This window comes from Gambusia affinis, linkage group LG04 (genome assembly GCF_019740435.1).
Source record: "Gambusia affinis linkage group LG04, SWU_Gaff_1.0, whole genome shotgun sequence".
In the NCBI taxonomy this organism is placed as follows: Eukaryota; Metazoa; Chordata; class Actinopteri; order Cyprinodontiformes; family Poeciliidae; genus Gambusia; species Gambusia affinis.
Genome location: NC_057871.1, coordinates 3,251,772 through 3,276,205, shown reverse-complemented (window position 1 = coordinate 3,276,205; position 24,434 = coordinate 3,251,772). Strand labels below are relative to the sequence as shown.

General features: G+C 37.5%; 1 protein-coding gene across 8 annotated transcripts in view; it reads left to right on the top strand.

Moving 5' to 3' along the window:
- inpp4b (inositol polyphosphate-4-phosphatase type II B) overlaps positions 1-24,434 on the top strand; it is a 193,642-nt gene that overhangs the window by 149,314 nt on the left and 19,894 nt on the right. For all 8 annotated transcript variants that reach the window (XM_044113421.1, XM_044113422.1, XM_044113428.1 and 5 more), the window contains 4 exons: positions 1,129-1,237; positions 12,015-12,198; positions 16,670-16,969; positions 19,035-19,173. In XM_044113421.1, the coding sequence (XP_043969356.1) occupies positions 1,129-1,237; positions 12,015-12,198; positions 16,670-16,969; positions 19,035-19,173 (732 nt within the window). The remainder of the gene's footprint in view (positions 1-1,128; positions 1,238-12,014; positions 12,199-16,669; positions 16,970-19,034; positions 19,174-24,434) is intronic.

Below are 24,434 nucleotides of genomic sequence, written 5' to 3'. Positions count from 1 at the left end.
TGTCCTTCTGCTCTAACATGGGACCAATCGACCTCAAAACCAAGCTGTGAATTTGTAGGAGAGAGGGGGTAATATATGAAACACAGGTCCAGTCCTGAAATAATGCCATGCCTTTATTTTTCTTTGAAAGCACCTTAGTTCTCTTTCTGAGAGAGTGAAGTTATATGCTATTCGAAAGGTTATATTCATGTTGTTTCATACCTTTTTGGACTTTTAACTTCAATTTGGAAAATAGGAATAATGATCTATGAAAAGAATGTCAAGTTTAGCTGAAACAAGTTGATTTAGTCCCAGTTGAGATGTATGTGTGTCTATAATTTCATTATAAACCAGCCGTGAGCAGGTGCAACTCGAAACATTAGTCCACCTTGTCATGATAGTCCAGAAGTTTAGTCCAGGTCCAGTTAGAACTGGACCTGACAGAGGAGTAATCCACTCCTCTGCAGTGGCCTTCCTGAATGCTCACAGCACAAGACTGAAGAAAAACCCTGTGAGGTTTGAGAAATGTAACGTTGATAAGAAGAAGAGGATAAAAGGTGGAAGGAGTTTTCAGTCCTCTAAAAGAGCTGAATTAATCACTCTACTAAAATGTAAAGCAATGAAGGTCAAAGTTTTGAAGACTTGTGTCTCACACCTGAGCAACGTTTTCGACTACATTGAAAAGACATCTTAGGCTTTTTTGCCTAATAAAATTTAATACGAATTTTAATAGATGTTTCCTGTTCCAGTCTGTTTTATTACACAAGACTTTAGTTAATTTAGTAGTTTGTGTTGATTTCTTTGAATATGGGAATCTTTATGGCTCTAATCTACATTTGCTGTAAAAACCATCTGAACTGCTTCATTAGAAATATATTTGCTGTGAAAAACTGATTCATATTCAATCATATTTTTCCCACTTGCACTGAATGCATTGTATTATAATTAAATATGTTTGTGAGGTATTATCAACTATTAAAATTGTTTCTTTGTGACTTTAATTCAATTTGAGTTTAGATTTAAAATTTTGTCTGCTATATTCATGTTTTTATTTTTTCTTTCAAGCCCCTCAGGAGCCTCCTACATTTTAGTTATCTGTCTCCATATTTTAAAATCAGCAAACTAAAATATGTTTTTCCCTCTTTCCAGATGCTTTGTATGACATTATCACTGTCGGTGCTCCAGCAGCCCACTTCCAGGGCTTTAAGTGTGGCGGCCTGCAGCGTCTCCTGAGCAGATATGAAGCAGAGAAGAAAAGGTAAAAAAAAAAAAACATTTCCCTTAAGGAGGGATGTATTTAAGGAAAGTGTGGGTGAGTTAATTGAAGCAGCATTCTGATGAAAAAGGCTTTTATTAAGAACCAGATTTTAACTTCTTAATTAAAACTGACAGGAAATTTGTTTCTGCCCCATGGACTTGATTTGTGAGGTCTGAGCCAGTTACTTAACTCCAATTCATGCTGAAATTAGACTTGAGCTCCGCAGGATTTGACAGGTTAATTTGACCGGAGGCAACAGGCTTGATGGAAAAGGTTTGGAGAGTTAGAATGTCCCTCCACCTGTTCTTTTCCCAGGCAAACATTTTTCAGCTTTATCAACCATGTTAGCTTCTCATTGAGGAGCCACAGATCATGAAGGTCAGCGGACAACATGGAGTCACTGCTGGATTTTCAGGCTGGTTGCCAGAAAAAAATTCAGTTTATGAAGAAAAATTGTGTTGTTTTTATTGGAGAAACATGACAGACGTTCACAGTAACGGCTACTGTATTCAGGACGACAGATTTTGACAGTTTTTCTTCAAGCAACCCATAACATTTTTGAAAAAAAATATTTTACCAAGGAAGCCAGTATCATATAGCCTTTATCATGTCATATAGTTTCATATGATATGAGGGAATCAACACCTCTTAAAAAGGTGATCATGACATTGATCACCTTGTCATGATGTCATGCTCAATTAGCTGTTGCCCTGCTAATTAAATGGTGTAACAGCTAATTGTCACACCTTACAATTAGCTGGACAGAAAATACCTTTACATGAGGAACAACTGAAAATGGATTTACAGTATATCTAGTGAAATAATACACTATACTTGTTTTTTATTTCTTATTTAACGTTTGTTAACCTTTTAAGATCAAAAATCTCTGTTGTAAAAGAATCCTGGCCAAAACTGGCAGTTTTCAGCAGAACAGAAAAAATTAACTCTGTCATGAATAAATTAAATAAAAGATTCCCCAGTTAAAATATTTATGCACAGATGAAAAACATTTAGACACACCTTTAGATTCATGCATTTCTTCAACTGGTTCCAAGAAGACAGAGCAGAAAACTAAAGATTTCTTTCAAAGTTCAATTCTGACTTTGGGCACCAAAAGTAAAAATAAGTACTGATGAAAACATAAAAGCATGAGGTATCACTGATTTCTTTTTTTCCACATTATGCACTTCAAATGTCAAACCCCATATTTGTGAGGAATAAATCCATGGACAGTTGGATAGTTAAATCATTAATTCATTTTATTCTAACTACTTTCTGTCAGATCATTAATAATTCATGATAAGAACTGAGCTTACATTCCACCATAGCTTCCTGTGTTTGAGCTCTGCAGTAAAATAGCTTTCTGCTATGATTTGTATTTTACTTGATTGAAAAGTCAAAAGCTGTTTGCATTTATACAGCTGTCTGGATGTGGTGAAAAAGTTTCAATGGCTGTGAAGATGGGCTACATTTCAACATCTTTGCCTGAACCGTGTAGATGCTGTAGTGGAAAAAGAGTCCAGACTCACTGAGGGAAACTTCCAGGTACTTAAAGGTACCACTTAAACCTTAGAGCTTCCAAACTTTGTGTTTTTTCTGATAAGTGTAACCTTTCTGCAATCCCAGGAGAGTCCAGTGAATCCTGCATGAACTTATTTTTGTAAATACATGAGCTTTTTTGTGAAATTTGCAACATTCTTTTTCGTCTTTAATCTACAATGCTCCTAACACTCTGTCGTACCCGATAACTATGGCACCAGTGTCTTTGTTGATTTTTATTTATTATTAATCGTGTTTTTCTCCATTTTCTTCTATGATATTTTGCTGCTGCAGTAAAAGCTGAATTTATTTTAAAGATATAAACACATCTCTACCAGATCTGTCAATAAAATGTGGATGATGCCGTATAGAAAACGGCTACTTAATGATTCGTTCACTGACCAAAACAAAAAAAAAAAGATTTTCTTTGTCAGATCATTACTGTAAGCAAACGACTGAGAGCTGAATGCTTTGTATTTTTCTTATTCCCTTTGAGAGCAGCACTGACAGCTTTACAAAGACTGTTACGGGGCCATTTTTGTTGGAACAGTGTTATGAGTGAAATTGCACTCTTGTGTAGACTAGCCTGCGTTGCAAAACTTCAGATCAGCGAGATGCTGCAGATTTTTGCTTTATTTGTTGGAGCTGTATGTCAGTATGTGGCCACTTGACTGATGCCTAAAGAAGCAAAAGGTGATTTTTTTTTTCTCTCCATCATTGCTCCCCATAGAGTGCAAAGTCATTACAGACCATGCCAGATCTAATTAGTTACAGAGTTTGCAGCACCAGGACGAGTGGGAAAGAAAAGATGAAGAGGGGTGAAGTGTGGGCATGAAATGGAAAAAAACTGATGGGAAAATAGTTTGGGGCTTTTGCAGATTAAAAAATAAAGAAGTGAATTTGCTGAAGATGGCCAGTTCTGTCAGCCTGCATGAACAGTGATAAGGTTAGCATATTTCTGAGAAACCACTGAAGTGAAATCATTTACTTTGCGTAAGAGATTAGGCTTCAGAGGTAACTCCCCAGGGAGATGGAGCTTTTTGTTTCGTATTTGATTTCGCTAATGACTCACTGTAGCTCAAATTTTCCAATTTTCCACTTGGCTAACTGGCTGCGACCTGCGCTGTGCAATGTGCAGTTCATGTTTGACCTGGAATGTGGTCAGAAACAGGAGTGGACCCAGGCTCAACATTTTAAAGAAACTACTCAGTGTGTCAGTGCAGAGCGTCCAGTGTGTCCAGCTGACATTCCCTAAAAATTCAGCACAAGTGGAGTCTGTTTTACCGAAAATATACATTTCCAGGATAATTAAACTTCACCCAGCCTAACCCTCTCGTCTTGAAGATACACTCTTTTCTAATTATGTTTGATTAAAAAATTAACAATTTGTGAGATGCAAGACTTGGCTGTTCGATATGATATTAAATTATGAAATAGAAGATGGAAAGGGCCTGGAAAAAAAGGAAACCTGAGCACAGATGTGTTACCAGGATGGTAATAAAAGAGCCATTTATCTCTGTTCTGTGGACAGTAGAAGAGGGGACAATGGGATCTTTCTGGAGCCTTTAACAACCTGCGCAGCCAAACTTGGCAATAGAACGAGAGTCCAATATCTTCCACTTCTGACCACTGTATTCCTCAATTTTAAAAAGAAAAACTGCATATTTTCCTTCTGATCTTTCTTCCGCGCATGCATTACTCCCTAAAGGCTTGTTTGAAATGCAAGAGGATTTTTATCTTATTCTTCTCAAACTATCAACTTTTGGATTCTCAGAGATGGTCTCAGTTTTCCAGTAAAGTCTTTTCTACAGAAGAAAGTAAAGTATTCTACAGAATAATAAATCATAATCTATTTGCTGTATAACGATGCTCTACTTTCGTTGGTGCAGACTGACGACAGTTTTACTCAAAATTCAACTGTGCAAACAATTTTTAGCTTAATACTGGGGCAGGTAAGTATGTTCCATGTAAACCGTATAAAAAATCCTTCGACTGTCACTACACAACTGGCCAACTCAAATGACATCAAAGGACACTTCCTATCTTATTTCAAAATAAAAATATCAAACATTAATGCAGGTTGAAATTTAAAGCCCTCATCTTAAATAGCACAAGACATTTAAACAATATTTTGTGTCACCTGTGTTAAATGCTTACTGATTGTGGTTTTCTCACATTTCTGTACTTAGACATATTTAGAAAATATAACAAAACAGGAACCTATAATGTTGCTGAATCAAAAAATAAGAGATGAAAATAAAATATGTGAAACACTAAATCCTCCATGAACAGAGATGTTCGTACAAAGTACTGTCAGTGAGGAGAAGCGCAGACTTTTATCATCTTCCTAGAACATCAGTAATTAGTTTTGGTTGAAAGATTAAGGCTTGTCCACCAATGAGCAACATTAAGGTGAATCTTTAGGAGTTTATTGAATGTTCATATTTCTAATCAGAACTGAACAAAATGCATTTTTCATCACACACTGGACCATTTCTGTTTCCTGCTGTTCTGGCATTCGCCCGCCATCTTTAATTCTGTATCCAGTTCTGATTAAGGACGACCAGCGCTGCCCTCCGCTGGATGGAAGCTGCACTACAATACTGAAAGGTCTTAGCTAATGTTTCCCAAACTTTTTCAGGTTGAGGAAACTTAACCCATTTAGAAAACACTCTGACATAAATAATTATTTTATTATAGGTGTTGGGGATGTTTTAGACACCTATACTCACCTGAGAAACTGAAAAATATTCCTACAGACATAAATTTCTCTGATCATGTAAATTTTCCTGACATTGTTTTCTTCCCACCAGTCTTGGCCTTAAGCCATTTATCCATTATTATTTTTAAACACAATCCTTTGGTAAGCTAAGTGTGCACATTGCACTTTGAGTTCACGTCACAGCAAATAAATGCATTCAGTGCCTTGCAGAGCAGTAGTCCAGGGCCACAATTTGAGAAAGACCGGTCTAAGCAGACGTTATTAGTTAATCAATTGGAACTAATTTCAATCTTACAAACTATTAATCGACAATTAACCATTAGTTGATTATTGGTTTGCATTCCTACCTATGATCCAACAGATTTTCTTCTAGATGTATTTTAGGAAAATTATTGTTTGTTTTTTGACCTGGACTTAGTAGATAAGTTTAAGATGTGCAGTAGGTCATCAGTAGGACACTTCCTGTTTGAAATGTGTCCTCATTTGCAGATAGAGAGGAAGGAGGCTCTGTTGGTTCGCCAGGCATCTGTGTCAAGCAGCAAAGCCAGATGTCACATTTCTTGGGCAAAGAGAGTGGTCGAAACCACACAGCCCTAACTTCACACAGTCTCCTGGGGCTGATTTCAGATTTAGTGTGACGAGCAGCATGTTGTCCAACAAAATAACTTTCTCCCAGGATTCTCTGTCTGTGTGAGGAAAAAAGGGCCTGGCCGTTGGCAGTGGCTGGGACCCCATGTTGATGGACAGCAGCTTGTAGTTCATCGCCTGCTCTTGAGTCAACCACATCCAGGGGCCAGTGTCTGAAGGAGAAGGTAGCTGGCAGAAGCCCTGAGGCTTTTCTGGTCACAGATCATGGTTTGTCTTTTTCTGCATCACTGAGGACAGCTTTGGCTTTTTTTCTAACGGATGGCAATGAGATCAAAGATTCAGGAACTAACGAGGGTTGACAGTAAAAATGATTTGGACAGAGATCACATCCTTGGGGTTGCATCTGAAGGTAGCCGTGTGTTTTTACCTCACGGAAGTGGGCTGCTATATATATATAAACCCTGATTAAAGTGAGCTGTTAAAAAAAATGGAAGAGAAGACTTTGACCGTCATGTAAAAGGTTGCAGGGAATTCTGCTGACGTAGCTGCATTTTAATTCCTGCTAGCTATCAGCAGGAGGCCGCTGGCGTTTCATTAATTTCCTCTCCACTATTAATTAACCATGTGCCATGTATACTTGCTTAATTAGGCCACTGGGCCCAGCGCTTTGCTCTCTCTTAGTACTATTTCTAGGCAAACCTACTGATCAGTGTGTTTAAACTGAGGATGACATTCACTTCGGAGAGGCCAGTTTCCCCAGTTTAATCTGTACCAATTGCCTCCTGCATTGAAGTTAAACTGATGAAGTGTTGTTCTGCCCTCGTTTATTTTTCTAATGTTGTCTTTGAAGCTGTAAAGGATTTTGGAGCTTTTTTAAATGAACAAACAGGAAACTGTAGAAGCCTTTGGAAAGTTGGAAGACGTCATCAAAAATGAAAAGGAGTGATGGTATGGAAGTAAATATGTGCCATCAGAATTTGAATTAAAAATGCCTCTGAAATTTGAATGCCGATGGATTCCTAGAGATAGTCTCCCTAACTACATAAAGAAAAATAAGCACATATTTTTCGGATAATATAATCAAGATACTGGGATTAGATTCACATCAGGACATTCTAAAAGGGTCAATTGTGCAAGAATGTATTGATAAAACCCACTAAAAAACTGGAAAAATATTAAGAAATAGCAGTCTGCATTTGACAATTACTTCTTAAAATAAAAAAATGTGGAAGATATTTTCACAGTGATTACGTCCTCCATGATTGTTTTTGTGATTTTTTTCTCTGTAATTGAAATTACAGATTTTGCGACGTTACTTCAAATATATTTGCACTTATGTATGACAATAAATGTGACTTTTTCTCACTCTTCACATCAATCGGACGATAATTTGATACCAAGTGAGGTGGAGGCAGCTGTATAGTAGGAGTAACAAATGCTGCCCCCTGCAGGTGGGAGTTAGCTTTATTTGAGCCCTATGTTTCTCTCAGTTTTTGAAGAAAAGTTTTGATACACTCTCAATTATAACTTAACATGAACTGTTGATTTTGCATAAATTTCCTTGGAAAAACTGTAGGTACTGATTGATGTAATTTAGCAGTAAAGAGATAAAAACTGCTTTGATTTGTTTGATTAAATAATATTTAAGCAAACCGCTGTTCTGCGTTCCGCTGGAGTCCGGAGGGCCACATAAGAAGCTATCGCGGGCTGGATTTGGCCCCCGGGCCTTGAGTTTGTGTGAGGCAGCACATCCTTCAATCCCACTGATGTTGGATTCTCTACAAGAATATGTTCTACATGGTTGTACCTGCCGCCTGCTTCTCTTTGGTTCCTCTCACTACAAATCATGACAGATTGGTGGCAAATTTAAGTCTGTTTAGAGTTTTTTATTAAAAATTGAAACTAATAAGTCTTTGAGATCTCGTTCATGTAGCAACCAGACTACATGGTTGCTACCATGTAGCACCTCGATAAATAGATAAATAGTTATTTATCGAGATAACTAGATAAATAACTTGTATTCATGTTACAAAGTCTAATTATGTTAACATTTCCACCACGTATAAAGTCATTGTGAACAGAGGCAGTGTTAAATAAAAAGATCTCTTGTTTCTAATCTTTCAGTAATTTCAATGTAATTTTCATTTTTATAACAACTAACAAATAAAGGTGATTGTTTAATATTAAGACGAGTCAGGCAAGCATAAATATTGTTTTCTGGGAAAGTTGTCCACCCTCTTAGCTCGGTGGCACTAGGATCTAATATTTCTCAGCAGTCCAATCGTCTCTCTGTCACATCTTCAATAAAACATAAATATTTACCTCTTACATAAGCAATAATTACTGCAGGGTTATTGTATCTGGATTATATTGCAGCTTTCTGTCTCGGCACGGTGTTTAAAAACGTGACACACAGAACACAAGCCCTTAAATATGCTGGAGATGGAAACATACCCAAGGGTTGAAATGAAATGTGCAACCCCCTTGGCCTCTTATCAAATTTGCATTCACAGATTTATGCTGTTTTCCCTTCGCTCACTTTGCAATCTTTGTTGACCTGTTTGGACTTACAACAACCTTGATGAGGCAATTAAATTTCCCTGCCAAAGCCAGCCTTGGAAGGGATCAATTCTGTCCTTTTAGCATCAGGTGGCAGGTTCTCGCATTCATTACCGTCTGCATATGTTTCCTAATGGGATTGGATTTGTACTTATGAGTCAACAGTGCTGTTATTGAATCAGAGTAAAGCAACTGCTTTCTCCTTTGCTTCTTTATGAAGCATTTTTTTTCCTGTGGAAGAAAAAAAAAGGTCTTTTATCAGTGTAAACACACAAGGGATGAAGCGGTAAAATGGATTTTACTGTTGTTTGCATTTTTGAAGGTGTCTTTGGTGGAAATCAATCGCTTTAAGATATGGGTAAATTAGAAGTAGTCTTGTAGAAAAGATGGTCTTCTGCGTTAGTGACTGCACCATGTTTTACTTTCACTCAATAATTGCTTTGATTACCTTCAACTTTCTGTGTGGTCGTCCTCCAGGGGCCTCATTAGGCAAAACGACAAGGCCAGAATTTTAAAATTAGCTTACCGAAGACGTATTTCATGGCCAACATTCACTTTGACCTTGAAAATTTTGATGCATGTCAATGCACACGATAAGGCTGTTCCTCAAAAGGCAGATTCACATGCAAAATGTTTAGCTACAACGTTAGGAGCCAGGTTTAGATCTGACTCAGGGTTCTAGGTTCTGACCTACATAAAGCCTGGAGGAGTTGACTTTAACCGAGCCTGGGGGGGAGGTTACAAATGACTGCACCGCTCTACATCACATCACACTAAAAGAAGTAAGAGGAAACCCATTGAAAGTCACAGGAACGTGAGCAGAGGAGGATGTTTGATTAGACTGGAAAGGGATTAATTATTTATTGAATGCAAATGAGTTTGCATTGGACTGCAGGTCCAACTTTGACAGTTTAGGCTGTGAAACTGTTCCTCCCAACTGATGGTAAAATGCATCCAAAAAAAAAACTTTGCAGTGATGTTTACATGACTTCAACACACTGGGCATCTCCAGCTATCATTGGTTTATGCTTTGAATCTTCTGACTGGATTACTTTCTGTTGTCTGGACAAACACCGACTGCTGTCATGCAGAATACTTACTGTTTCTGGACAAACTGACTACCATTTTTTTCAATGAAAACATTTTTTAGATGCAGATTCAAACTATGGCTTTAACAGTTAAGTGAAGATATTTATGCTATTGGTAATGAAATTTTGAGTTTCATTATTACTGTATTGAATTGTAGTGTAGGATATTTGATTTAAACTAAATCTGCTACCTATTGGATGGGAAGAACTCAAATAGATGAATATGGGTAAATTGATTTCTTAGGTATTAGAAACATTAAATGTCAATTTAAAATTAAAATTATGTATTGTCATTCTCAGATGCTGACCTTTGACTCTAAATTCCTATTCATACCTAATTGGTTGCAGATCTCCTCATCCTGAAAAACATTTTCCTGTTCTTTCTGATTTATTTCCTCCCACACATAAATCTACTATTCCTAATTCAAACCTGGTCCTTCTGCTCAAAAACCTACATTTTTATATGTATGCTTTTTACTGATAAGAGTTTATGTTGTCTAAAAAGGATAATCTTGACATTTTTATATATTGAAGACATGTTGAACTGCTATGCAAATAGTATTGCTAGTGTTAAATAATATTAAAATACATTTTTCTACTGTTTTGTTTTGAGCTGCTTTGAACCGCAGCACAAGCAAATGTGAAACTCAAAGCAATTTACTGTGTAATTTCACAGCTCTACTGTGTATTTCTTTCACCTACAGACATCTTCTAACCACAGTCATGCCTGGAAGAGAAATGGAAAAACTCAGAGAAAAGTCAGCCTGAATAATTGTTGAAAAAAGAAAATCTCTTGCATGACAAATTATTCTGTTCCTTCTTTTGTCTCACTTGGAATGGCAGAAACATTTAAATGTTTTTACAAGTTTTGAGCACTCACTGTGTGTTGCAAACCAACAGGAGCAAGGAATGTAAAGTGAAATAATTACGACACTGCTGTTGTGCTTTTCCAAGAGACAAAAGGGATTAAGGGAGATCTCAAAGCTATTTAAATCATTCTTTCCACTCTCTGGAAAAGAGTCTAGCAAATGGGAACATTCAAAACAACTACCAACATTCCTCGTCTCCAAAAACCCGAAATTGGCATTATTGAACCTTCAGCAGGCTCTTACTAATTTTAGTATGAAAATGGATGAAATCAGAAAAAACTGCCCAAAATTAAGAGAACAATATATTTTTCTCTAAAAAAAACAAACATTTGACCTGACTATGGGCAGAAAATAGGCAAAAAACTAATGGACGGATGAAATTTAATGTTTTGTACACAAATCGAATACAGTTAAATTCTGGTTGCTTCATTAAAAGAATCTAACTCCAGCTGGGAGACATGGAGGTGGAAGTATCATGGTTTGGGATGATATTTTGCTGCAGGATCTGCACCATAGAATCCACCATGAATATACCGTGTATCAGAAGGAGCTGAAGGACGATAAATAAAAATAAAGCTGAACTTAACTGAACACTGCAATATGACAGTTATCCAAAGCATACCAGTTAATCCATCAAACACTGGCTGAGCGTTGGGAAATGGAGTCAAAGCCCAGATATTGTTCTCATTGTGATGCTGCCGTGTAACATGAAACAGGCTGGAAATAATAATAATAAAAAAAGAAAAATCCTGACACCGCTAAAGAGTGTGGAGTGGGAGAAACTTTGTTCAGAAAAATTTCAGACTGGCAGATGGGAAAATAAAGTGCCTTACTCAAGCTTGTTATTATTATTATTATTATTATTATTATTATTATTATTATTATTATTATTATTATTATTATTATTATTATTATTATTATTATTATTATTATTATTTATTTTGAACATGCAAATAAGAACTAGCTTCCCACTTATTGCAAAGTAGCACAATATCTCACAATATCAAACAAAAACTAACTATAGAACATTGTAACCAAAGAAAATGATTAGAAAGTTATTTTAGCCTGTTAGCGGAAATGTGTCTTTATTTTTTCCTTAGCTGAGAAGCTGAGGAAAACGTTGATAGCGTTTACTTATTAAGTGGCACAAGGCTAACTTTTGTTCTTTAAGTGCCGTTAAATCATTAGACATCAACACATGAACTCTTCCTAATAAAGAAATACATATTTAATGGGACGTCCTAATTTCTCACGACGTTAAATCTTTGATCACAGCAGACTTAGTTTAAAAATTGGGCCAATCTCATATATCTTTCCAAAGATAACGCTTTTTTCAGTTCACAGCCGTGCAGCTGTAGATTAATTGTTCAAATATTAATTTTTTGTGCTTTTTTTCTCTTCTTGTATCACAGCTTTAGCACTGCCTACCAGTGTATCTACTACTCCCCTCAGCACACGGCTAAAGCTCAGGAGGTACTCAGCACCGTGAGTCTCCTCCAGCCCCTCATCACAAGCTTGGCTGACCAGCTCCTCCAGGCCGCCCTTGAACACTCCTCCTCTGGGCTCAAGGATGCACTAAAGAGCCTTTCCGACAAGGTGAGCCAGCAACTAAATCTCCTATCTTCCTTCGCCTGCATCTCAGCTACCTCTTCATTGCTCTCCATCTCAATCCACAGCAACAAACAAACTCTTGAGATAAAGTTTGTCAAAATTCATTTGCATTCATACCTCTTTTTCCAAATTCAATACAAACCCAATCCAAAGCCCTTAGCCTGAGTGCAACCAAAGATTTAATAAATGCCATTTCCAAAGTTTTGGAAGAACAAACCTGAATTGAGAAATTTCTATGAAATTCATAGTTTATGGATAAAGTCCCCAAAATGTGACCTAAAAACACAATTAAAAATCTGCAAACATTTATTTTAATGGGGATTTCACACAGGCTGCACTTTTCCACAAGCGATTTTTAATGTTTCAGTTCAATAGATAATCTCTCACAAAAAAAACAAAACAAAAAAAAACTAAACAAATGCATGTGCGGTGTGGTGGTTTATGGAGCTAGAGCATTTTTTTTCAGTATAATTAATGAATTACATCTGGTGCTGTCAGATTGCAATCTGTTGTGGGAGAGATTGTTTGTGCCACTGTGGAACAGAGCCCAATCAGCCTCCTTAATTGGTACATTCGCTCCGTCACCGCTTCCTCTCATCCTTGATTAGACACACACACGCCGGCCGAGCAAGCCCCTGGCCTGGTCAGCACAAGGAGGGCCACTCGCTGATTAAAATCTCAAGCTGGGTTTGTCGGTGTTTGTGTGTGAAGCAGCAGGAGGTGGAAGTGTGAACGGGTTTGTGTGCGCGTCAGAAAGCTGATGGTGACATCTCTCTCTCTTCAAATCCCAAAGTCCATGATGGAGGAGCAGCACACAAACATTTTTATGCAGACACATGCCTGAAACTGTGCAGAGACTTTGAGTGGTGCAGCTTTGTAAACACGTAAAGTCTGGAATGCTTTAATGAACCACAAATGCGGGTTTTTGTTTCCTGTTAGATGGTCAAATATATAACCGATTCATTTTAATGAAATCTTTCACTGAGAGTTGATGGAGAGAAATTCAAAGCTTCCCGTTCTTACTTGTGTTTCTTGTAAAGTCCATGAATAAACTAGAAGTATAGCGGTCCACCATGTGTTTGCCTTCATTTAAATCAGTTAGACTGAAATGAGTCTCATAAATGCCCCTGGCATTTGCATTCATACCTCTTTTTCAAATTCAAATGTTGATGATAATGGTATGGAAATGAAAATTGCTCTGAACGTAATTATGTACTTTGCTTTAAGGGGCGGTGTTTTTCTGCATCATTTTATAGCATAATCAATGGACCTTACCACAGGGGTCACTTTTCATAGAATGATGCCCATTCTATGCTAAGCGCAGCATAACGCTTAGCTGTACTTAGTTAATGCTTCTCGTTTGCAGCACTGATACAACTTCTATACCTTGAAGCCTGTCTGCTACAGTCTTACGTTAGCTAAACAGATCAATATGCAAAGCGTACTCCATCTGACATACACTAAAGATTTTATTTTAGCAGAAAAGGTTTTGGACTAAACTGTTCCTCGTGTTCTCGTCGAGCGAAAGCATTTTGCTGTGACGTGCACAATGTTGGAGGCGTCCCGTGGCTCAAACACCTTGATCTCATAAAAAACATGACATGAACTTCTTAGTTCCTCTGTCCATTGTAGTAGCTGATATAAAAGCCGGTAGAAATGATGCACTAATCGAGTCAGAAATACACTGCAGAGAATCAGTCGAAGTGGAAGACGCCATGTTTACACAGAAACAACGCGCCGCCAGGCTGCGTTTGTGAGACTTGCAGCCATGTGGGATTTTCTAGGTCGGTTGTGAGCGAAGCTTGACAATGTCCATAATCAGTGTTACCTTCAGTTGCTCTGTATATCAAATATAACTTAAAAGGAATTTGACTTCATAATGTACTGCCTTGAAATTGGGCCTCTGTCCCTTTAAAAACTCCTGCTCCGTCCGAAACTCCACTGTGAGGAAGTCGTCTCAACATTGCTCCTTTTTTAGCTCTTTAGCAACGTTTTTTCAGAACAAGCAACTATTTGTATCATAGTGTTGTTTTGCACTAAGACCATTAACTGTTCTAATAATTTTTTTAATTAAGTGCTTATTTTACAGAGCTGCAACATACAGATTTGTCTAAATAAGGAGCGCAGCATGTAAAGTAAAAAGATCTCTTTCCAAGATCTTTCCACGGTTTGCCTGCACTATCCTTATTCACTGTTTCCAGTAAGTCAGCGCCTTTCTACTTCTTGATTAACTCTGGGTATAAAAAAAGTTTCTTGTCTTTATGTAATAATGATTCTGTTGATGATGATAATAATGTCACGCTGATGATAATCACAGTGAACAGACTAATCTTCCCTGCCTTCAGCTGTGTCCTTGGAATGTTATCATGTTCCTGGTTTGCCACGTTAAAAAGAAAAAAGAGAAACTGTGGGATTTGATCTGTATCCATCTACATATGTGGAAGTATACCATCTTAAGAAGTAGCTGGGATCTGACCGGTTTTATTCCAGTTTCTAAAACAAAGTAACTAGTAGAAACCTGAGCAAGTTCTATTTTTAAGAACCCAAATGTGCTCATCCTTCAGGGGGAAATCATTGAGGGTGAATGGATTTTTATGTTTCTTCTCTTTCCCAGATCAAAGATAAAATTTTTTCTTTGCAGTCGTATCGCGCTGAGGCGCTTTCAGACTGAGATGCTCCTCAATCCAGATCAGATCAGCAGATTCTCCAACCTACAGAAAGACAACCAACTCTTTATCTTCAGGGATGCTCAGCCTTTCAGCCTTTTCAAAGATGGATGTTGATAAATTACACAAAGAAGTATTTTTTTGCAGAGATGCGCACCATTTATCTTTGGCCTTAGAAAACCTATCTTCAATTTTCTTTTTAACATTTTGAACACATTAGTTACACTTTCTGCAATAAACCATAACAATTTGGACCACTCTTTTTTGATCAAGGTTTTATCTTGTTAATTTTCAATGAATCACCAGTGCTTAAATATTAAATGCAATATTTTACTTTGTGATCTCACTTTAGAGAAGTGAATAATACTTGAACTCAGATTGCAAATTCATTTTAAGGTCAGATAAGCAGAGCTTAATTTCATCCTGATTTGAGTCTCAAATTTTTGGCAAAAGTTGTAGTTTTTGCATCCGTTTTCTTCTTTTGGCTGTTTGTATATTTTATCCAGCACTCATTTATATGCAGCAGCTTTCCTGTGTTAGTAAATGTATTTTTATTCATGGCAAACTGCATCATAAAATATATGCTCTTTGAAATGGACGATTGGAGTTGTAGAGCCATTGCAGATAAAAAAAATATATTTGTCTATGGAGAAGTAAGTGAAAAATGTTTTCAAGAAAAAGCATGAAAATTCTACATTGAAACTATCAGTTTGTGAGAATTTTTTTTTATTTTTTTCCTGAGGTTTCAATAGAAAAGTTTTATTTTATTTTGTTTTTTGTTGTAATAAAATTGAAGTGATGATGACATTTCCAAAAAGTTTGTCACTCAGGGAAGAAGCCCCATTTTTAGAAATGATAATTTGAGTAACACTTTATTTGAAGGGATGTGCATAAGACTGATATGACACTGTCATAACCAAATGCAAAGTTAACACTTTTAATGATCTTTTAATGGAACTTTGTATTAGAAGTTTTATTATTTACTAAATAATGAAAAGTGGACACTTTTAAATTTTTGATGCAGTCTTATGCACACCCCTTCAAATAATGTGTTACCACCATTTGCTTAAAAACCACTGGGTTACTTTTACACCCAGTCTCTTAAAAGGGAGAGTACTTCATGGGGACAAAGCCAGCTGAAGTTTGGACTGGCCTGTAAAGCGGCCCAGAGCTGGCTGGAGATTTGACACTGAGGTGCTTTTCTGTAGGGTTGATGGAAAACTCCCTGCAGTTTCTCTCTGCACTCGGCCCACATCGGAGGGATCGAAACAGAAAAATAAGAACTGTGTCCATGTATGCAGAGACACCATAGGTCTCCTTTTGGCATTCTGGCTGTTGAGTTTTGTTTAGCTCCAGTTTTGTGGTGATAAAACAGCTTTTGTAACTGAGTTACTCCTGGGAGATGCAGCAGCTTCCAGGATGATCAGCAGCAAACAGTAGCTGGTGAATTTGACATCAGAGGGGGAGGGCTCCTCAGAGAGGAAGGCTGGAGGAGGAGTAATTGAATTGTTTGTTGTTTGTTGCTGTTATTCTCCTTTTCCATTGAGGTGAGGTAATGGAGAGCGTCTTCCTTGTGCTGAAGGACTGTGTTCATTTTCCTTGTTTGTTTTCTCTTCCTCTGTAAATGCTTCTCAGTACTTTCTTCAAACCCACTCCGCCTCGCCAACGTGACGGCCTTTCCTGTCTCACACCCTGTCTGCTTTGTTTCTTCAGCACTTCCATTATTATTTGTTGTGTAGTTTCCACTGTCTGTTTTTTTTCCAATCTCTTTCCTTCTTCGTTTGCTGCAGACGGAGCACTTTGTCCACACGCTTAAGGACGAATTGGTCAAGAGCGCCCTGCTAGCGCTGCACGCGGCTCGGCCCGGGTTCATCTCCAAGGGCCAGAAGCAAACTCCAGTGCTGTGTCACCAGCAAAGCCAGGGTGGGGACCTGAATCACAGTCCGGTCCAAGGACTACCTGGCCACAGTCCGGCCACGCCTGTCACAGAAAGCCCGGTGGCGTGTAATAATGTGAAAGGAGGAGACGGCGGGTCGCTGAAGCACCAAGACTCCATACCACACCACAAAGAATACGACGAGGAGGAATGGGTTGGTATCTGGATACTTATTACTCTCTACAACACTTTTACCACAAGTCCCTTTCTACTAAGGATCTCCGTCAAGAGACTTTATAGGACAAAGCAGGTGTGAATACCAGTGAAATATATCATTAAAATATTGAGTTATTGTAGGTCAGGGGTAGGGCTGGCCAATAAATCAATAACAATATATATCGCAATGGAGACGTTACCAACATCAATTTATAATACATCTGATTCAATGTTCAATATATAGAATATTCACTGAACTTGGATCCAGAACCACACAGCATTCTGGGAGATGTAGGCAAAGGAAACGCTCTAGCTGGTCAAACTCTCATGGCCAGCTAAGCAAGATTAGTGGCATCAACTAACTCACTCACTATTTAGTTACCTAGCAACACACTCACTATTTGGTTACCTAGCAACTCACTCACTCTTTGGTTACCTAGCAACAACCCATTGAGTAACTTTCACCACTGTGCCTCATAACTGGCTAAAAATAACTTAAAAAAACTAGAGGGACTGATTGATCAATTTTAGCAACATAAACTGCTTTGATTTTATTGATAAAATAATATTCAATTATATTAGAGTGGGAGAACCCTGGTCTCCTCCAACTGACTTTGGGGTTGAGGAGCAATGAAATCAGCAATAGGTTTGTCAATAGCTTGATTCAGGGGAAAAAAGCTACACAAAGAAGAACTGGACCAGAAGTACCAGGAGTATGAAAGAAAAAACCCATAATTCACACTAATAGTGCCAGATGTAGCTCTATCTATGGTTTTGTCCAGAAAAGTGACAAAACTAAACTCAGAATCACTGAGACAGAAACATGTTCTATGAGAAAGATTAACAGAATCTTTCTCATTAAAAGAAATGAGTAATTGGCTTAGGAATCTAAGCCAATTACAGTTCAGTCAACAAGTACACACAGGTTTTATCTTGTTAAAAACAGAACATCAGGTGTTTTTTCAATTAAAATAAAACAGAAATCAAAGTGAATGGCAGCAGGAACTGCAAACAATGTGCAAATATAGAATAGTAAGAGAAAATATTGCATTAAAAAAATGGTCTACAGCACCACAAAAAATTAGGCTTCTTCTTAAAAGTAGATTAAGTTTCTTAAAAGTCTAGATTTTGCTTCCAAACGTTTAGCAGACGAAGTTTTGAATAAGGATTGGACAATAAATCATTAAAAAATCAGTTTCAGGGAAAGTTTTAATGATCTTTATATATCCAGACTACTTTAAAAAGTTAAAGTAGTCTTTTTGTAAGAACCTAATCTGCAGGTGGTTTAATACCTTTTGCACAACTACATAAACTAATAAAACATTGTTTTGGTAAAACTGCCACGCAGATATTTTACAGTAAATGTTATGTAAATTTCAGTTTATTTCTTGTATAATAATCAGAAAACTAATTATAAGCATAATCATAAAACTCTCAGCAAACGAAGGAGCTTTTACTGTTTTAAACAGACGTCATTGTTTTGGCCAATCATGTCAATTACCGGGAAAATTTAGTTACACGCTGGACATTTTCCTTCATTTTAGTGGAAATTAATTTCCCAGGAATTTGAATATTTCACTGTGACAAACTGAGTGTGCAGGATTATTGTGTGGTAATCTTATCATTGAAACTAAGCCAGCTTCTCAAGTGAGCGTGCAGGCTACTTTGTTTGTGAAAACAACTGCTGTCACACTGACAGCAGAGTCACTGATTCAATTATTTCTTTGCATTTAAACCACCTGAACCTTTTTTTAACCAATAAATAAATAAATACACTGGTCCTATATGCAAACACACACACACACACACACAAAGAAAAATGAGCTTCAGTTCATCATAGAAACCCAGAATAAAGTGAAGAAATGGAAGAAACAAAGGAAATGCTTTGAGCATAATCCATACAGCCTTTTCCTTTTGATCTGTTGAACACAAAGAGAGTTTTTGCTGTGTTTCGTTTTCTTTGTTTTTATTTCTTTGGCTTTCTTTCCATCTTGCTGCCTCAGACAAGCGGAATGAGTGAAGCTGATCTGACCTGATTGCTGGTTGTGTGATCTCTTCCTCAGGACAGGGTTTGGGCCAACGTTGCCAAATGTCTCAACTGTGTGATCGCCATGGTGGATAAACTCCTCGAAGGTGACAACAGCAAGCCAGAGCCAGCGCCGGAGCAACAGCTTGCTGATGTCATCACCTCACACAACCCAGGTGAAACGCTGTTTACGCCGTTTTACTTGCAAAGCTTACAGTTTGGAATTGAAAAGGTTAACCTGAATGCAGGTTCTTCCTCTCAGTTGGGTTCTGGTTTGTGTCTTGTAATTTTGTTCATGTGCAAAAGTTGAGAAAAAATCTAAAACAAAAAAGTTATCTCAGAGCAGTGAAGAAGGCAGTTGAAAGTGATCCATGATGATGATACATTTGAAATATTCTCTGGAGCGTCGATGCATAAGACAAAAATTGTAATTAAAAAAATTCAAATACTGGCAGAATTCAAGTTGAAGTTGTAATTCCTGCTCCAGTTCTGACCAGCATTTTCTCTCTAATACCACGGGACTCCTGTTTTTCTCATCAAATGTCATAATATTTTTGTAAAGATTGTGCAAGGTTCAGTTTTCTACACAAACAGTCCTTGTTTTACATGTCAGGTTTTAACAGCTGTCAAAATGTTCTGACAATTCACTCTGAGTTTGTCTGCAGTTCATTTTCTCACAGCAGTGTGTTGTCTGGCCATAAAATGTGACTTCAAGATAATTCCACACATGTGGTGGTTGGAAAAGAAGTCAAAATAATGATGTCCAATCACTGTCTCATTCATTTGGCTGAGGCACTAGAAAAAAAAAGAGTTGGTGTTGCAGATAATGGGTAAACAAAAGAAAGATTATGTTGAGCAGTTATTGACTCAAATTATATGATTTGTGGACATCAAACTTTTTGTACTAACGGTAAATATGAATAGAAAAATCAAGGTTTAATTTTTCTTAAATGGAAAATATCTTGCTTGCAGCTTCTGACTCCATGTATGAGCAGTCTGTTCTTGCCATGGCATGAAATGTGCTTTTTCCCCTGGTCCTTCAGATGTGGGTTGTTGCTCCCAGATTCCAATGATTTCATAATCCTCAGGTAACAAATGTTACAAACTGTGAAACTGCTGTAGGTAGTTGAGGAGAAATTTGTCTTCCTGTTTAGTTAGATAAAGCTTTTCCACATTTCCTGCAGGATCTTTTAGGAAAATAGGAGTGTTGTCTTCATCTGCTGCAATACACATCCATCTGTTTCATAAGACAGTTGTGCTATGAATATTACTCATCTGTCATAAAAACTATTTAATATTAACTGTCATTTTTGGTTCATATCTTCAAGACTTTTAGGTTTTTAGTGTCAAAATATGATGTATTCTGGGCTTTTTCAATTAAAAAAACAAATACTTAGGTCTTTTTATAAGACAATTGTGTTATGAAAGCAAAGCTACACTTTCTAGTAACAATGTTCAGCATTTCTGGACTCTCACAAACCCAGCGAGAGCCATCGGTTTTAATTCAGCAGCCCTTACTGGGTTCCCCTACCTACCTACTTATGCTAAACCTGTTTTTCTAAAGATCCAGTTAAAGCACTTTTACACAATTCAGCTATGCACACTCACAAACACTCACATTCACTCTCCTGTAAGCAGTTTGATTTTAACTTCAGGATTGGTGTCTGGTCCAAAGACACCTTGACATGTGGAACATTTTCTTGTTCCACCTTGGGACTACATTTCCCAGCGAGCCACAGCCAGCTCAAGGACTAACTTCCCTGGTAACTCAGAGTGGTGACAGAGTGGCTTAACTTCAAATCCAGCAGCAAAGACTCCCAGAGATGAAACCGTATTCTCCTGGTCCAAACATAGCAATTCTTCTTTAATCTACAAAGTTTTATTTTAGTCTCATTCATCCAGAGAGTTGTGTTTTTTCAGCAGCTCTTTGTCTGTTTCATGGGAACCTTATAATATTTCTTCTGAAGAGCTGTTGCTTTCTTCTTGCAGTCCTGCCATGCACACTGCTGTATTTCAATGTGTCTGCGATAGAACTGAACTTCTAAGCTTCCAGCTGCTCAGAAGTTGCCCTGGGTTTCTCTGACAAATTATTACACACTTCGCTCTTGAAGTCGGCTATTTTTGGTTTTCACTTCCTGGAGACAGGAGCACTGGTCTTGAATTTTTCCAACAATTTGTCAGAGTGCAGATAGAGTTCAAACTATTCACTCGCTCTTTGGTAATGTTTTCTACCAATATCACCACTGTTTGAGCTTTTTATTTGCCCTGCTTGTTCTGGAAACACTTTAGCTACTTTAGCTGATTCAGTTTGTTGAATTACATGTTTTCACATGAGACCTAATCAGTCAATTCTAGTTTTCTGATCCAAAGAACCAAAATATAGAGTTTGGACACCACTCATCTGTCCATCTTTCTGTCATTAAACCATCAATATTCAGGTTCTTTATCCAAAATCTGACCAGAAATAGAAATATCTGTCATAGATTTATGGTGAACTTGTAATAATAATTTTGATAAATGAGAAAGGATTACAGAAATTTAAATGAGGTCTGCTAAATTTTGACATAAAAATGCTCAGTTTATGGAGATGTGTTCCCTGTTGACAGCCAGCTGCTCGATTTTCCTCCTGGTCGTATCAAATCCTTTCTGAAGCCTCTGTTCAGAGGGAGACACCCTGATGCAGCTGCCAGCTGGCACCCAGGGCAGCACCATCACTTTTGGAGAATTTCTCCATTTAGGTCACTCCACTGCTTCTATAGAAATGCTGGTATATTTTTATTATTTGGTGCATGTGTGCAAGGAACAAGGCCAGAGCACCTGGTTCTCCGGCATCCCCCAGAGCTCCTTCAGTAAGATGCTAAGCTGCCTCAGAGCAGACGGTCGTCTGCTTACCGAACTCTAAACGTGGGTAGAATCATGAGAACAGCTTTAACTTCTGGTTGTCATGGGTAATGTCTGGACCTTTGATGAGAAATTGTTGTGGGAAGAGGTGGATGTTTATACAGATGTGTTTGAGAGCAGGTGAGTGGGACTCATCTGTCCTCCTCTTCCTTTTCTTCCCTCGGTCTGATGGCGCGTTTGAGATAAAACGAGATTTCTCATTTGAGGCTCCGCCCAATCTGATGTGATTTACAAGCTGGGAGTCCTACTCTGCATCTGTGTTTGTTCATAAACTTTTTAGAATGTGAAGGCTGAAGAGATTACAGCATGCTGGGTGATGTCTATCCAACACTGCCCCCTGCTGGCCGCTCAATAGAGCTCATTAGGGCTCGCTAAGAACATGGAATGCATTGTGCTTGAATTCAGATTGGGAGGATTTATATTCAGTTGATATTTGAAGTTTATACTCAGCTCTCTTTAATAATGGAATGCAAATCCTTATACAATTTCAGAATAGTGAATTACAACCTCAGATTAATTTCTATTTTTACTCCCAAACAGAGGTACATGTTTCCCATATTTAAGATTCCACTTTTTTTAAGTGTTCATCTTCTGCACAGTTTTTCTGCAGAAGAGTTTAAAAATGAAATGTGTTGCTCATCTATTATTACAGAAGGCTACAGTTTCTCTTGTTGATGTTTGGTTGGAATACTTTCACCATTAAACAGCTGAAGCTATGGACAGCAGTGGACAGTCATGTGGACAGTTTTGGAAAACTATAAATGAGTCTGTACTAATATATATCTGTCAAGAACGACTCCTCCAGCTGCAGCTGATCCAGAACAGGATCGCTGCTGCTGGTGCTCTATCTTCCTGGCAAAAAACAGGAAGATAGAGCACGTCACCTCAGAGGATAATAAACTTTAAATGCTGTTATTAGTTTATAAATCACTGAACGGCTTAGCACCACAATACATTAAGATCTGCTGTTGTTTATCAACCCTCTCAGGTCTTCTGGTTCTGGTTCTGATCTGCATCCCCACAGCCAAACATGGAAAATCAGTATTCAGCACCACAAATCTGGAACAAACTTCCAGAAAACTGCAAAACAGCTGAAACACTGAGTGCATTTAAATCAAGGCTGCTTAGAGCTGCTTTAGAGCCATAATAAATGAAACATTGACCAACATGTTTGACGTGTGTTGATTATTTGGATGATTACATCTGACAAAATGTAATGTCTGTTACCGGTTGTACAATTGGTCACTGTTTTATAATTTTATTTTTTCATGTGAATCACTTTGAACTGCTTTGATGCTGAAATGTGCTTTGCAAATAAACTTGATTGATTCCCTCACATATACAGTGTACATACTTCAAAGGAACAAATTACTGCAAAGATACTTCACTAATTAGTCATCAATTTCCACAGAAATCTGATTTTAAAAAACTGTTGCTTTAAATTACGTGTGCTGAAAAAGGAAACATGCAGGTGTGTGCCCTTAGGACCAGGATTAGGAAACACACCCTTCTCAAGACACCAACGTGGGGTGGATGATGTAAATGTTATCTTGTGCTAAAATTTTATTGTTCACATTTGCATTTTGTTTTATTAAACAGACTAAATATTGACCTAATTTTTATGTAAATCCTAATATTTACATACAAAGTCCTATTTGCAGGACTTTGTATGTCTTAAAAATTTAGCATTTTGCTTCAGCGGGCTAAACCAGCACTCTGACAGGTTAAACTGGAATCACAGCATAACCTGTGGTTGCTATTAGGGGTGTCACACTAGACTCAGTCTAGTGTGACACCCATGACTTAATTAAATGGCAGTGAAAGATTTCATATGAAAGTATGAAGTAATTTCAGGGCCTCACAGTTCAGCACTGAGTCTAAAAAACCTATCAAAGCAACCTCTACTAGCTCTGCACTTCCTCATCTTCATTGTAGATACTTCTTTCACAGCAAGGCTGAAACTGCTTGCAGAGGTGCAGAAACCTCTTATATGTACAGAAGCTGCCATAGTTTGAAAATATATTCAGGAATCAGAATCTCGTATGAAAGAGAAAACGTTCTCGATTTAACGAGAAAATAAAAAATGTTATGGTTTGGTTTTAATATATGTCATTAAAATCAAAATATCTTTTCTTTTTAATACAAAAGATCATAACCACAATGCAGTAGCAGAGGAAACAGGATGAGAGGAAGAAGATTCATAGTGAGGCTCTCAAGGTCTTTTTAACAAGTTGTCATCTGTGAGAGGAATAAAATTTTATATCTCAGTAAAATGAGAAACTTTCTTTGCACGAAATGGAAAACAACATTTTAAAAGGAACAGTATAGATCTAAAGTAGAAAACCTCATAACTAAACACCAACACCTCATTGAAAATTTAGATATTGTCTAGAGGAAACAGGATGAAAAGGAGTCATAGCAAGTCTCTTTTTCTATAAGTCGTAATAAGAGGAGCATATTTTTCTATCATTAAAATGAGAACATTTCTCGTTAAAACAAGGAAACTCATAAGATTTATATCTTAATAAAACCAAAA